Source organism: Eublepharis macularius, chromosome 11 (assembly GCF_028583425.1).
Source record: "Eublepharis macularius isolate TG4126 chromosome 11, MPM_Emac_v1.0, whole genome shotgun sequence".
Classification (NCBI taxonomy): Eukaryota; Metazoa; Chordata; class Lepidosauria; order Squamata; family Eublepharidae; genus Eublepharis; species Eublepharis macularius.
In genome coordinates this window covers 45727464-45744040 of record NC_072800.1, presented here as the reverse complement: position 1 = coordinate 45744040, position 16577 = coordinate 45727464, and the positions used below count along the sequence as shown (strand labels likewise).

The 16577-nt window shown below is 42.2% G+C and overlaps 1 protein-coding gene across 1 annotated transcript in view; it reads left to right on the top strand.

Annotated features, from left to right (window-relative positions):
* The window catches only part of PLCL2 (phospholipase C like 2), a 127747-nt gene that overhangs the window by 94949 nt on the left and 16221 nt on the right, over window positions 1-16577 (top strand). Inside the window, exon 4 of the mRNA XM_054992002.1 lies at window positions 5283-5358. Within this exon, the coding sequence (XP_054847977.1) occupies window positions 5283-5358 (76 nt within the window). The remainder of the gene's footprint in view (window positions 1-5282; window positions 5359-16577) is intronic.

Here is a 16577-nt window from a genome sequence, read left to right as displayed (position 1 = left end):
CAAATTCCTGCTCAGATATGAAAGTCATTGACAGAGGCATCCTGAGCTTTCCTTCTTAATCCATTGAGGTCAGTGAGCTTAGAAGCATATAGCTCTGCTTAGGATGGCACTGTTGGGTGACCTCAGCCTGATCTACCATATGGCTCTTTTGAAGATGGGAGGGAGGAGAAACTATGTACACCACATTGAGCTCCTTGGAGAAAACGTGGAATAAAAATATATAGATAGATATAGCCAGAGAGGTCTTCCAAATCCTAACCTGACAGTCAGTCAGTACACCACACACTATACCAAAGAGTGCTACGTTGTGAATGCACTAGCCTTTCTTGTGCCCATAGTTAGGAACTACTTCTGAGGTGCATCATTTTGAATAGGCATTAATGTCATGCTGGCAAGTACAGTGTCGAATCTTCCCGCATCCCTTACTTTCTGAAACAACCAGCAGGTGGTAGGGAAGGCATGCCTGGTCACACATGACTGAAATTCCTTTCACCTTTTTCCATGTCCTTCATCCAATATATCTGTGAGAAAGGGAGCACAAAGAAGGAATACAGGAAAGAGGCCAGTGTGTACTTCTCTCCTTCACTCTGTTCTCCCATGTTCCTTTCTCCATCACACCTAAACCATGGGAGAGAGAGAGGTTACCAGCATGGGTCCAATTACAGATTGCTGAAAAGCAAAATAAACAAAAGAGCTTATGAACTCATTTTCGGTTAAAATTTTTATTCAGTGTGATTTCCTGGATGAAAAAGCCATTTTGTTAGGTTCTGATCTTGTCCCAAAATACAATATCAGAGCTAAAACAGAAAAAATAACCTGTGCTAGAGAAACAGACAAGAGTAGAAACAAATTGATTTTGAACCAGCAATAGAATGGCACAGATTTTGATTAAAGGTGGGCATGAATCGCAGTACGAAGCAAAAAAACACACAAACCAGGCTGATTCGTGGTTCGTGAAAACGGGGTTTGTGGGGCCACGTTTTCCACAAACTCTATGACTTTTTACCTGGTTTGTGAGAGTCATGAGTGGTTTGTAAAGCTAGATAGGCTGGCACCACTGATCGATTAATTCCCACACAAGGTGTGTGAAACTGACAGCCTCATTCTCCTGCTGCTCGGGCAGCAGTAGAACGGGGCTGTCAGTTTTATAGACGCTGCACCGGGTTCAGCTGATGGGATGAAGCCAGTGCGGGGTGAGTGAAGATGATAGTGCCGTTCTCCTGCTGCTTGGGCTGTCAAACGGCGGCCAGAATGCCCTTTAAACTCCCCCTGGATTGTGAAGAGGGGGGAAGATCCCCTCCCCTCCCCATGATCCAGGCAGAGCATGGAAGGGCACTCTGGCTGCCCCTTGCAAGCGGTGACCAGAGCACTTTTCAAAGTCCCCCTGGATTGTGGGGAGGGGGGATTCCCTCCTCACAATCCAGGCAGAGCACAGAAGGTTGCTCTGGCTGCTGCATGCAGTGTAAGTGGTGGTGAAAGGGCCCAGGGAATGCCCCTTCCCACACTGCTTAGTATTCAAAACCCCACCGGCGCATATCAGCTGCTTGGCAGGAAAACCCCGCCAACCAACTGATCTGCACCAGTGAGGTTTGAACTACCCTCCACCGCTTATTTCACCCGATGGGAGGAGGAGGGTTCCTTCCTCCCCCTCCCATCGTTTGAAATAAGCAACGGGGGTAGTTTCTCACTGTGCTCCGAATTTTTTTTTGCACACTTGTCCTAACAGCCCCCTTCTCCTGCTGCCCATGAGTGGCTGGTGAAGGGGGATGTCACTTTCGCATGCCCTGTGCTGGGTTCAGCCGATGGGCTGAAGCCGGCACGGGGTGTGTGAAAGTGAGAGCCCTGTTCTCCGGCCGCCTTCAAGCGGCAGGAAAAGTGGGCTGTCTGTTGCAAATGTCCCGCGCCAGCTTCACCCGATCAGATGAAGCCTGCACTGGGTGTTTTGAAACTGACAGACTTCTCTTGCCTGTTCGGGGCGACAGGAGAAGGGGGCTGTCAGCTTCACTCACCCCATGCTGGCTTCAGAAGCTGGCGCCAGGTGTTTGAATTCCACAAACCAATTTGTGAACTAGGAAAAGTTCATGGAAGTTCATGGTTCGTGGAACAGCAACGAACCACGAACCATGTGGTTCATTTTTTCCCCGGTTCATGCCCATGTCTAATTTTGATATCAAGTACATTTACAAAGATTGCTAACATATGGCAGGCAGGCTAATGGTTTTAAATGCCAGTGTTTCTGAAAGCTTGTTTAAAAACAAAGCACATACTTCTGAATGGGAAGAACAGTTTCTGTCACACTTTCCACTGAATTAGTTTGCCACAGAGTTACAGTCTGTTACATATTTTTGTTCCAGAGCAGTGTAAGGTTTTGTAATTGGAAAATAAAAATGCTATCAAGAATAGGGAAAAATAGTTCAGAAACCCAGTGCTAACACAGGAGCTAAAGCAGAGCAATGCTTAGAATCAATCTTTTGGTTGCACCAATTATAACTATATTATTTGTTATGTTACACAAGCCTTACATGGATGCATAAAGCAAAGATATGCTAATGTGTTGCAAAACAAAGAAAATACACTCTTTAGTTAGCAAATTCCATTGCATGTACAAAAAGAACATTTACACAGGGTAAATAGCAATCCTTGGTGGGTCTACTCAAAAGTTAGTCTCAGCTTATTCAATAGGGCTTACTTCCAGGAGACTTTTAAGGATTGCAGCTGTAATGTGGTAGAAATAACAGTAACTATCTTGATCAGAAAGGGTCCTTTTTTGTTTGTTGCATTTGCCAGTGTATTAGGCAGAAGATTTACAGTCCGTTCTTTGACCGTCTGTAGTCTGAGACTGATGATAAGCAGTAATCTATAATGGCAATCAAATAATTAGGATGGTCAGTGGTCACTTCTCTAAGCCAAAGATTCAGAGACATCAGCATGCAGCTGTTTTATACGCTCACATTGTTAAATAATAGGATTTTAAATTCATTCTGTTATCGCACTTGTGAATGAAGCATTCCTTTTAAAACAGACATTCCTTGTCTGTTCTAAGCAGTGCTTTAGCCTCTAAACCACAGAACTGCACTGAGATGGCCCTCTTAATGAAGATACCAGAAGTTTATTTATCCCAGGTGAAAGGTGAAAACCAGCCGAAAATCACTCAGTCATCTTTAATTAGTTTTATTTAAAATCAATCTAATCATTCTTGAAATGATCAGATGTGAAAGAATCACGGTGATACGAAAAACACTTGCATGTGCCAATGAAATAAAAAACAGATAAGCATATCATCCTAATATGATGATATCCTAACTTTCTTTAATATAAAAGATAAAATACGATTTCTAAGAGAGCTCATCAAAGCAGTTTCAGAAAGAGTAGGTAGTCTCATGCAACCCAAGTCTGAGAGATTCAGGGGTGTTTGGGTTGGGCCCGATTACATAAAACCCGCATGACTTTCTAATTTGCCACTTTTGATGGCCTGAAGTAAGTCCTTCTCTGAGCTTAGAAGAAATTTCCCATATAGAAATATGTGTATCAAATCTGTGTACTGTTAGTTCAGCTTGTTCAGAGAATTTATTCTGGGCAGCAAGCCATGTAGTCATAGTTATCTCTTTCCAAGGATGTTAGAGTAAGAACACTGCTCAGACAGTAAAACTTATGTTTTTACATACCTGAAAACTAAAGCAAATTCTCAGGCCTGCCTTTTCACTCAATACAGTTTGCAGACCAGGGTCTGCGACATTGTAATTGTGAAAACAGGATACCAGAATATGGATGCTTATTTTTTTGTTTAGCAGACTTTTATTTGCCGCTTTTCCACAAATAAAAATTGCTCTGGATTTACTTTTATTTTATTTCATTTATACCCCACCTTTCTCCCCAGTAAGTTACATCATTCTTTCCTCCAGTTTGTCCTTATAACACCCTGTGAGGAAGGTTACAGGTAAGTTAGGCTGAGAGTATGTGACTGGCTCAAGGTTTCACAGCAAGCTTCTGTGGTAGGGCAGGAAGTCAAACCTGGGTTGCCCAGATGCTAGTCTGTCGCTCTAGCCACTACATTGCATTGGCTCTGGATGGATGGATACCACATTGGATGGCTTACACAACTTAAAATGTAAAATACAAAAGTAGGTGAGATCATCCTGCATTTCTAAAATATTACTTTTCAAATCATAATTTTAAAAAAATGCTTCAGTGAGTCCAGAAAAGTTATGACTCTGGGCTTAGAATTCAGTACAAGGAAGTTGAAAGTAAATCGGAGGCAAAATGTGCCATGCAGAAAAGAGGAATGCAGCAGAATGGAGTACAGCAAAAGTCAGTGAACATAAAGTGATTATGAATAAAGAAATAGATGTTTCCATGAGCTCCCAGAACCTTGGAAGTAAAACTGAAACAGAGAAGGAAAGAGAGTGTAGTACATCTCAATGGAAAAAATGCATCTTTTAACCTTCATTAGGATTGCTTTGAGTATTTGAATTTTGTGCACACAAACTTATGTCACAATCAGACTGTTAATTTTTAAGGCACCATAAGTTTATTGGTTGTTTTGGCTGCAGAAGGCTCACGATTATTGTTCTGAAATCTGTCTTTGTTTTAAAAAAGTGATTTTAAGGTATCCATCATGTGTAATATTGTCATCAACTCTGCAATCATTCCTATTCTTAAGGTAAGATAAATTGTTGGAAGAGATACTTTGAGAAGTCCAAAGGCCCAGTGGCGTAGCATACATTTTGCAAGCAAAAAGTCCTGAACTTGTCCTCTTGTATCTCCAGGTAAAGAATCTCCAGTAACAAAGCTAGGGTTGAATAGATGTCTGCCTGAAATCCCAAAGAGCCAGTACATATTGGAATAGGTAGAGTCCAGGCTTTTTTTCTGCTGGAACATGGTGGAATGGAGTTCCGGCACCTCTTGTAAATGGTCACATGGTAGGTGGCCCTGACAGCTGCGGCGCAGAGGGCAATCTAAACTCCCTCTGTCTGGAGATCAGGGGGCGGGGCCACTGGCCATGTGACCATTTTCACTGAGGGCGATTTAAACTTTTTTAAAAAAAACACCCTTGTTCCAGCTGACCCAAAGTAACATTATTGCGTGGTCCCAGAAGTTTGCGTGCATTTTGCGTGTGCGTATGTCGTACCAGGGGCACCACCTCCTGTCAGGAGTTGCCCCCTGTGCTGGCAACCCACTGAGTTCCACTACCTCTTTTCCCAGAAAAAAAGCCCTTGGTGGACTAATAAAAAGCTTCATATGTTCAGCAAAATATTTAAACAACTTTATTCTGTTTTGCACAGATGATTCATACTATCAAGACTCTGATAGAAAATGCTGATAATGTATATGAAAAAATAGTCCAGTGCCAAAAAGCAGGTAAGGGACACTCTCATTTTAAAAATGCATGTGTTAACCAGTATTGCTATATTTCTTCTTTCTAAATAAATTAAATAGATTTGCAATCAAGGTAATCAATTAGTGTAAATGTGTATAATTAGTTATCAATTAGTTTAAATTATTAATTATAATTAATTAGTATAATTAATGTAGAACAAAGTAAAGTATTTTAACAGCATTTAATTCAATTAGAACAATGATCATGTAGTTTTGTGCTTGAAATTACATATCCCAATTTAATAAATTTCAATTCATGGAGGACTGCTTTTTGGCCTTAATGCTGCAGCTTGGTCTGTACCCCAAAATTAAGTTCCTGGGGACTGATGGCAGCTGCATGTGTACTGGGAAGATCATTGGAATCCAAGCCCATACACTTAAAATTTTGAAAACTGCCCTGCATGGCATATCTTTTATATTTAAGTTAAATTAATTTTGTTTTGAGAATTTTTTGAACATTTTATGACATCTCGGGGCAACTGGTAACACACTTGGGTTTCACAAAACCTGGGTCGTGAATCACTGCACAAAATCATATAAAGGTTCCATTTCAGGATTCTGTGTAGCTGCTAAAATGTAACAAATGCATCTAGTTGTTTTTTGATTTTGTGTTCTCTTATTGTTCCTTTAATACATTACAAAAACCATCTATGACTCCTACGTAGATTCATCTATTCTTAATTTTCCATTCCCATTCTCAGTAGTTTTAAACTATATTTATCATTATGAATCATGTAGAAGTTAAGTGACATGCCACAGGTCACAAATTAGTTTAACTGGGATAAGAACCAAAGCTGCCTCAGCCTGTCAGTATCTAAAAGTGTTAACTGGGACAAGAATTAAATGAATAGCTTCTACTTGACAATGAAAGTTTAATAGCATTTTAAATTATATATAACATTTATAGTGCAGAGTATATAGCCAATCTCTCTCAATTACTTCCAGCTTATATTTGACTATGAAACAGAAAAATCATGCCAGCACACTTTTATTTTTCGCTTAGTATGGATTTATGTCACAGTCAGATCTTACCATTTGGAAAGAAGGCATTTGATTCTACTGGTTGTGATCCAAGGGTTCTTAACATTAATTTCTGTTCCAGCTTCCCTGTTTACAAAGCAGAAAGATACATTTGTCTTGAAGAAATACTGACTTTCAGAGAACTAGGCAAATTTGGCAGATAGACTCTAAAGGAATGTATTTAGCCCTTGAAGTAAACTGATGAATATCTAGTTACTGAATTATTAGAAATATTAGTGAGTCCATTGTTTCAATATGACAGATGTTTTTATGATTTTGCTGTTTTTGATGGTGTAGCAGAGCAAGCTTTTGAGTTAGACAACTGTCTTCTGCCTGAAGAAGAGTCCAGTGGGATCCTGAGTTCTGCCCTACCTCACCCATTAAGACAGTTGGTCTGTTAAAAGTACCAGAGGTGCCATTTATTGTGCCAAACAGATAAAGTCTGATTTGGGCAAATTTGGGAGGAGGCTGTTTTAGGAGGTTGTTTCGGGAGGTTGTTATAACCTCTAAGTGTAAGTTTTTTGAGATGTTCCAGATGGTCGCTGTAATGTGTAGAGTGGCTTAATTTTATCATTGCTATCACAGGGCGCATTTTCACGCAAGTGCCCACTGCTCTCGAAGGCAATGCCAGTAGTCCATGTGGCAAGCTATTAAGTCAAGCAAATCCTACATTGTATTTCAGAATGCTAAAGCTGAGTTGGTGAAATGACAGAATTGCTTAATTAAATTGGTATATTGGGTACGTGTGTGAGAAAGAAAGGTCTGACCTGTTTTCTGGGTTCCATTTAGTGTGCCATAGCATAATATTCAGGATAGTAATACATTAGCAAATATTTGTATTAATAGGTAATGTTGCTCTGTCTTGATAAGCCTCTTGTGTTTGTTCTGTGTTAATAATGTTGCCAGATAGTTTCGGTTTTGCATCTGATGAAGGCCAAGACTTCCTTATTTATGAAAGATTTCAAGAAAATCCTCATGCTGTGTCTGAGCTTATTCTTGATTTTTTTCTGTGAGCCTGCATTAAAGTGAAACCAGTTTGAAGATGGAGAGGCCTGATCCCAGTCTTAATTATCTTTTTAGCAAGGTCAATTTAGTAATAAAACTTTTAAAGCCTTACAGCAGACTTTTAAGATTGGATGGTGGTATTCTCATCAGATTAGTGATGGAGTAGGTTGAGGCTGAGAACAAGTAGTTTGCTCAAGGTTATCGAATGAGTTTGTGGCAGAGACAAGATTTGTTTGAGAGGGGCTGTCAGATCATAGGTGATTTTCTGAGGCTGTAGCAGCTCCCCCTTCAGGTAAATTAATCTCCAATTAACATATGTTTATTTTATCTACTTTGTTTATACTCCACCTTTATTGTCCAGTAGGGACTCAAAAGTGTTGTACATTGTTTTCCTATCTTCCTATTTTATCCTCACATTGTGAGGTGGGTTAGGCTGAGAGCACGTGGCTATCTCCAGGTCACCCAGCAAGCTTTTGTGGCAAATTGGGAATTTGAACTTGGATCTTGCACATCCTAGTCTCACACTCTAGCCACTATACCACACTATTTAAAATTAATTTATTCAGACTTCTGTTTAAGGTATGTTAATGTTCTGGATTTAGAATTGGCTTCATGTAGTCATATAATGACAGCATATTATTTCACATTGTACCAGTATTCAGTTACATTTCTTAGTTACACAAACTCATAAATAAAAGAATGGATTGCTGTGGGATTTTTTAAAAATAAATTGACTGTGTTTAGAATCACATTCTGTGTGTCTGAAAGAGAGAGAGATCTCCTCTTGTGCTCTTCCTGTGGCTGCCACAAAAGATATGAGCTATGATTAGAATTAAAATAAATCCTTATCCTTGCAAAGTGCCTACAAATTTATAGAGTAATTAACAAGCTCAAAAGAAGACCTTTCAACTGGAGGTTTTGAGTTAATTAAACCAAATCTTGGTTCAAGTGAGTGATATATTCTTAGCCTTTATTAAAGTTCTCTAGTAATGTTAAAGTAGAGGGTAAAGTAGTTTATTTTAAGCCTAATTCACACTGAACTTGTCTGAGCTATACCATTTCAAGTTTCCGGGAAGGGGTGGGGTACAACTTGGTGAAATGTTCTTCTATGCAACCCGCCCACCACTTAAATAGGAAACTAGGGAGACGACTAACCATTTTATTTATTTATTTATTACATTTATAGTCCGCCCTCCCCGCAAATGGGCTCAGGGAGGATTACAACAACTGTTAAAAACACAATAATACCTTGTGTCTTTTACAATAAAATACAATAAAATCACAGATCATAAAATCAATTCAGTGGCATAAAATTCTGCTCATAATTCCTATTATCCCGGGATGGGATTTCCTTCACCCTTCCCTACAATCCAAGGGAGGGGTGGGCATGTGAGTTGGCATACTATTTGTTACTATTCTTACAAGGGGGCAGCAACCAATATTGCCCACTCGCTGATAGGAGACAGGGTGGGAGGCTAGATGGATCTAGGGAACTGGCCTCAACCATATGCCTGGCGGAACATCTCTGTCTTACAGGCCTGCCGAAAAGACAAAAGGTCTTGGCGGGCCCGGGTGTCCTCCAACAGAGAGTTCCAACAGGTTGGGTCCAGGACCGAGAATGCCCTGGCTCTCATCGAGGCCAGTTGAGCCTCCCTACGGCCTGGGACCACCAGTAGATGTTGTCCTGTTGATCTGAGCACTCTCTGGGGTACATACGGGGAGAAGCAGTCCCTCAGGTATGCTGGTCCCAGTCCATTAAGGGCTTTATAGGTTAGAACTAAAACCTTGAACCTGATCCAGAACTCCATGGGTAACCAGTGAAGCTGCTGCAAAATTGGAGTCACATGTGCCCTACACGGTGTACCCGTCAGGACAAGCGCAGCAGTGTTCTGGACCCGCTGCAACTTCCAGGTCAGACCCAAGGGACGCCCTGCGTAGAGCGAGTTACAGTAGTCTAATTTGGAGGTGACCTTTGCATGGATCACTGTAGCTAGGTCCTGGGTTGAGAGAGAGGGGGCAAGCTGCCTGGCCTGCCGAAGATGGAAAAAGGCAGACTGGGCAACTGCCATGATCTGGGCCTCCATTGATAAGGAGGAGTCCAGCGTCACACCAAGACTCCTGACTGTCAGAATGGGCACAAGTGGTGCCCCATCAAACGCTGGGAGCCGGATCCCGATATCTATTACTCCACAACCCAAGTACAGGACCTCCGTCTTCATAGGGTTCAGCTTCAGTCTGCTCTGCTGCACCCACCCAGACATGGCCTCCAGAGCTCTATTCAGGGAGTCAGGAGCAGAGTTGGGCCGTCCGTCCATCATCAGATACAACTGGGTGTCATCCACATATTGATGACAGCCCAGTCCGAAACTCCATACCAGCTGGGTGAGGGGGTGCATATACAGATTGAATAACAGAGGAGAGAATATCGCCCCCTGCGGGACACTACACACCAGTGGCTGGCATGCTGATAGTCTCCTCCCAAGCGCCACCCTCTGTCCCCAACCATGGAGAAAAGAGACACGTCACTGCAAGGCAGTCCCTCAAATCCCCACAGCAGTGAGGCAGTGAGTCAACAGGTCATGGTTGACCATGTTGAATACTGCTGAGAGGTCCAATAACACCAGCAGCGCCGCCCCACCCCGATCCAGCTGCCTACAAAGATCATCTGTGAGGGCGACCAGCACTACCTTGGTCCCGTGGCCTGAATGGAAGCCGGACTGGAATGGGTCCAGGACTGATGTGTCTTCCAGGAAAGCCTGCAGCTGCTCCACCACCGTACATTCAATCACCTTACCCAGAAACGGGAGGTTCGAGACTGGGCAGTAACTGGATGGATCGGTGAGGTCTAATGTAGGTTTTTTCAAAAGAGTCCTCACTATGGCTTCCTTCAACGCCCTGGGAAAACTCCCAGAGCTCAATGATGAATTAATAATCACCTCCAATTGGGCCCTCAGCCCATCCACTCTAACCTTGACCAGCCACGAAGGGCAGGGGTCCAGGGAGCATGTAGTAGGCCTCACCAGCTGCAGGATCCTGTCAGCATCCTCCTGGGAGACCTAGACTGAAGTGATCCAAAGTTGAACCCGAAGACGGCCAAGGGGTCTTCAGTTCTCGTACTGTATAAACTGTGGCTGGCTGGCCATGGCGGAGAGACAGAATTTTGTCTGCAAAAAAGCTCCCAAAAGCCTCACAGCTAATAGCTAAATTTTTAATTTGGCAATCTCCCTGCGAAAGGAAGACCAGAGACTGAACTACCTGAAATAATTTCTCCAGGCATGAGTTTGCAGACACTATGGAAGCGGCACAGAAATCCTTCTTTGCCACCTTCACAGCCACCTCATAGGCCTTCATAAACACTCTATAGGATGATCTTGTCTCTCTGTCCCGATTCCACCACCACACTTGCTCCAGCTGTCTCAGTTCTGGCTTCATCCTTTGTAGCTCCTCTGTATACCAGGGGGTCAGTCTAGTACAGGGACAGAGAGGGCAATGGGGGCGATAGCGTCGATGGCTTCTGAGAGATGGCCATGCTAGTCCTCCACCATCTCATCCAACGAACCTCCAGGGGGCATCAGATCTCGCAGAGCATTCTGGAAGCCAATTGGATCCATGAGTCTCCACGGGCGAGCATAAATTAGCTCGCTGTCCATGCAGGAGGGGGTTGGCATTCCCAAATGGGCCCTCAAGACAAAGTGGTCCAACCATGGCACTCCTTTAATGGAATCAAGGTCCACCTGAGTCCCCATTCCAAAGATCAGATACAGTGTGTGACCCGCTTGATATGTGGGTGCTGAAACAAATTGGGAGAGTTCCAGTGCTGCCATGGATGACACTAGGTCCACAGACTCTGAGAATGCGATGTCATCTACATGGACATTGATGTAACCCAGGACTAATAGCCTAGGGTTCTCCAAAGCCCACTCCGCCACTGCCTCCAACAGGCTCGACTGGGTAGCTGCTGGTGCGCTTGGCGGTCAGTACACCAAGCAGATAGCTAAATTCTCCTCAGCATCCCACGTCAGGCCCACACAATCAATACCAGTGATCTTTGGTGCAGGGAGTGACCTGAAGGGGAAAGACTCCCAAATGAGAATAGCCAGGGCTTTTGTTCAGGGGGAACGTGGGGCAACGGAGTTCCGGCACCTCTTGAAAATACTCGGCAATAGTGCTTGAAAATAATATGATTTCAAAGAATCCCATGTGTTTCTTCCTCATTTTCCTCTTGAGAGTTCTGCCACCTCTTTTCCCAGAAAAAAACCTGAGAATAGCCACCCCACCCCCCAACCATCCATCCGAGACTGATGAAGGACCCAAAACCCCGGGTAGGGGAGCTCTTTCAAGGTGACCATTTCGCCCTCCCTCACCCAGGTCTCAGTCACGCACACCAGGTCCATTTGCTCCATTGCAGAAAAGTCCTGCAATGTCCTGGTCTTATTATTAATGGACCTGGCATTGCACAACAACAGTATCGGAGGGAGGCAATCTATCTTCCTAGCCCCACAACCAGCATACCTTGGGATAGGACGCAGGTTGGAAGGACACCGAGCTCTACCGTGTCTCTGTGGCCTTCCAACCTGCAATTCTAAGTAGAGTCACACCATTCTCAGTTGTAATTAAGATACTAATGACCATCTCCTTGGCATGCTAGTTTTCTTTGTAATTTTTTTTAAATGGAAGAACATTCCACCATATGAGCTTCTGTCTGTGGTCTGCAATGTTTACTGCCTCAGTAAAAATGACCTTGGTCTACTAATATACTGGAAATGTGGGTAGGCGTTGGGGATCTGAGGAAGTAGGGGGGTAAAGGCAGGGACTGAGATTCCAGTACACACTTTAGATCCTAGTTGATGCCTAAATCTGTAATTTAGTCTGTGCGCTGGTTTGTGCATATTTGCTTTTAATGTGGCAAGAATATTATATGTAATTATTTATATGATGGTATAGCATGTCTGAGAAATGAGCCCTTAAGTACTAAACAGTTATTTGGATCAAAAGATGTAAACAAATAAAGCAATAAATAGGCATGGAACAACTTGGTTTTGTGAACCACTGCAATGACAACTGTTAGGATAGAGTGCAACATCTGCATAGTGGCTGCAGTGGTTCATTTCCTGGTGCTATGCAGAAATGATAGAGTAGCCCAAGTTAGTTTATTGGTATAGTAATGCAACCGCTATGAAATTCCACTGACAAGGAGAAACGAAGCGTTTTTTAAAAAGACACATTGTTTTTCTGGGTTACTTGTTGAGGTTTGATTCTTGGGCATTATTTTATGAAGCCTCAGTTTGTATTAATGGAAACTTAGACTCTTGCCAATTTTTGATGTTTGGTGAAAAAAGGTTAAAAATATTTTTGAGAATCTTCTAAAGGGTAAATTGATCCCATTGTATTTGATAGAAGAATGACAAAGCTATAGCTATAGTTTATGATGCGAGTAACATAGCTGAGAATTCATTATAACTTAGTATTAAGGTTGCTTATTTCTCTCTGTACCCTGACCTGGATAACTGTAAGGAACTGCCAAGTAACTCTCAAAGACTTCACTGCATGAGTCCAGGAACTGCATGAGTTAAAGCACTTTATTGATAAGTTACTAGACTCATACCCCTACTGCATTCCTTGCTTGTGTTTCTCTACAAGCACATAACATATATAGGATTCTAAGCACAGCCTAATCCCCGGAGTCCCCATCTCCTTCACGAAAAAGTTAGCTAAGTTCAAGAGATGAACAGCAGGACAAAGCAGAGAGGATGTGTTGGAAACTTCAAGGCCGTGAGGCTCTGCTTCCTAGGCTAAAGAGAAAACACACAGATAACAGCAGAGTGGCCCCCTCCCTTGCAGACTTTCACATTCCAGTCAGAGAACAGCTTCAGCCCCTATCATCAGAGTCAAACAGTACACAAGGCCTTGCAGAATACAAGCAGTACACAGGACCTTGCAGAGTATGACAGGTGACATCCTGACAATAGCCCAGGTGAGCCTGATCTCATCAGTTCTCAAAAGCTAAACAGGGTCAGCCTTGGTTAGTAACTGGAATGAAGACCAGGGTTGCAGAGGCAGGCAGTGGCAAACCACCTCTGTTAGTCTCTTGCCATAAAAACCCCACCAGGGGTCACCACAAGTCAACTCTGACTTGAAGGTACTCTCCACCATGATTTCTCTCTAAACAGTTGTCAAGTGAAAGCTACATAAAAGGCCCTCTGGTGTGGCAGGTCTTGGGTATGGTATACTGAGCACATCAATGTGCCACAAGAATTAGCCTACACCATAAAATTTACCACCACACATCTTGCAAGATGCCACTAGGCATGTTTGATGGTGTATTATGAAGACAAACTCACATTGTGTGAGAAGCTTGTACCCACAAACATTGAGCTGCTTAAAGGAGCCAGAATCCATTACGTTGGAATTATATTGTAGGAAGCAGTGTTAAACTAAGAATTCCCACTAGCTCATAATACTATAGAATTTTTTTCCTATGATTTTTTTTCATTTGGGAAAATAAACATGTTAACACATTTATTGTGAGGAATTCAGACATCTTTTCTCAGGATAATGGAATATCTCATTTTCACAATACATTCATTAGAACTTTTATTCTGTTTGATCTCAAACAGCACAAAATTGTTTGGAGTGGCCAGCATAAAAAAAGTGTTTTCTGAATGCTTGAAAATGATCTCCACAGACCATTAACTGGATAAAGCCATCTCCAGAAAACTTTAATCTGATTCTTTGCATCAGAGAGATCTATTTCTTTAAAAAAAGAAAAGACATTTCTTTTTAATTTTGCTATTTTATCAGCAGTGCTGGTTCTTCTTTTCTTCCTACACCAGAAGTTCTTCAGACAAATAGCAATCCTTAAAGTATACTTCCTAAAGCAAAGTGTCATTCACTTTTTACCATAGTCTGTCTTTAAGATTCTTTGTAGGCATTGTATTGAAGGGGAATTTTTTTCCCATTAACTTGAAAGCCATTGCATTTTTTCCCATTAACTTGAAAGCCTTTGCATTTTTGTGTTTCCCTACTTGAAATTATAACCAATACACGTAAGCCACTGTGCTACAAAATAAGAGAACTGTAATTTACTGTAATCTAATTTAGTTGGCACAAAGGATGCCTTTAGTCTATCTATCAAAATCCAGTAATGAGAATTGATGCAAAACAGTGTATATTCCACAATGTAATATTATTTCTGAGAAATATATTTGCTTCAACAGATTGCTAGAGGAAAGCTTTAGATGGATATATACAGATAAGTGAAAGTGAAGTATTTTTATTTACAAAGTTTGTACCCCATCTTTAGGTCCTCATCAGGGCCACCAAAGATTTAAAAAATTAAAAAGTTAACAACTAGAGATAGGCACAAACCGGGGAAATCTGAACCATGCGGTTCATTGTTTGTTGCGATTCATGAACTTGCCCCAGTTCGCGAACTGGTTCGTTCGGTTTGTGAAAACGTCACTACCAGGTCACCAGAAGGTCTGCAGAGAGCCCATCTTCCCGCCTTGCCTAGAAAACTGATTGATCAGCGCCAGGCTGTCTGCAGTGACAAACTGAAATACAAACCAAATGAACTGGGCTAAAATTCATCACAGTTCGTGAGAAATGAGCTCCCACGAACGGCTGGTTCACAAACCATGAACCAGCCCGGTTCGTGACAAACTTCAGTTCATATTTCGGTTCGTGCCCACCTCTGTTAAGAACAAACATTCATAATAAAAATACATCTTAAAAACCATTTAAAACCAAGCAAAAATGCATCATTAATGCAATTAAAACCAGAGCTAAAATACACATACAAAAACATAAAAACAACAAAACATAGAGCAGGAAGGCGGGATCATTGAGGGAATGCCAGATGAAACAAAAAGTGTTTCTGCTGGCAGAAGATGGCAACAGAAGGGGACAGGCGATTCTCTCTGGGGAGAGAGTTCCAGAGTTTTGATGCCATGACTGAGAAGGCCCTCTCCTGTGCTGCCACCCACCTAATCTCAGAAGGGTCACCAGTAGCAGGGCCTCAGAAAATGGCTGTAGTGGTTAGGTAGGTTCATGAGGGAGTAAATGGTCTATCAGGTATGCTGGTCTCAAGACTCATAGGGTTTTAAAGGTCATCACCAGCACCTTGAATTGTGCTCAGAAACAAATTGGGAGCCAGTGTAGATGGGCCAAGACTGGAGTGAAATGGTCCTTATGACCCACTCCAGTTAACATCCTGACTGCAGCATTCTGCACTAGTTGAAGTTTCCAAGCACTTTTCAAGGGCAGCCCCAAGCAGAGTGCATTGCAACAATCTAATCTAGATGTAACCAGGGCATGCACTACTGTGGCTGGATTTCTTTTGCTCAGGAAAGGCCACAGCTGGATAACCAGTTGAAACTGGTAAAAAGCACTCCTGGCCATGCTAAGGTGGTTCAGAAAGATGCCATGATCAATGGTATTGAAAGCCACTGAGAGGTACATGAGAATCAACAAAGTCACACTCCCTGTGCCCATCACCCACTACTGGTGGTCCACCAGGGCGATGAAGGATGTTTCTGTCCCATAACCAGGCTTTAAACAAGATTTGAAAGGAACCAAACAATCCGCTTTATCCAGGAATACTTGAAGTTGTGGGCTTGAAAAAATACAAGAGGAATGGCTGTTTAAAGAAAAAGAAGTGATTGTTTCAAATCAATGAAATGTTCCTTTAGTTACTTGTAAACGGAAAAAAAATGATAGAAAATTTTTAACCTGTTAGAACTTCAAGATCACATTGTGATTTAATTGCACTACAGAATGATCTTACATTACAGTAGTCCTGAGAAAAATGGACCTGGAAGCTGTCAGCAGAGCAGTTTGCTCCACAGCTGTTGAACTAGCTCTCTTTTCTAGTGAGGTAGATTTCGTAATTTTCCACACATTACAGCAGTCAAATTTGACTGAAACATTCAACCAAGTTATACTTTCAGCATTTTTTTCTGTATTAAATGTGTGCATTATGTACTGTCAAGTCACTTCCGATTTATGGTGGCCCTCTGCCTGAAAGACTTCCAAGATGCCCTATAATTAACAGCCCTGCTCTGATCTTGTAAACTAGAGCATGCAACCTCCTTGGTTGAGTCAAGGCATCTCATTTGGGTCTTCCTTTTTTCCTACTGTCTTCCACTTTTCTAGCACTATTGTCTTTTCCAGAGAGT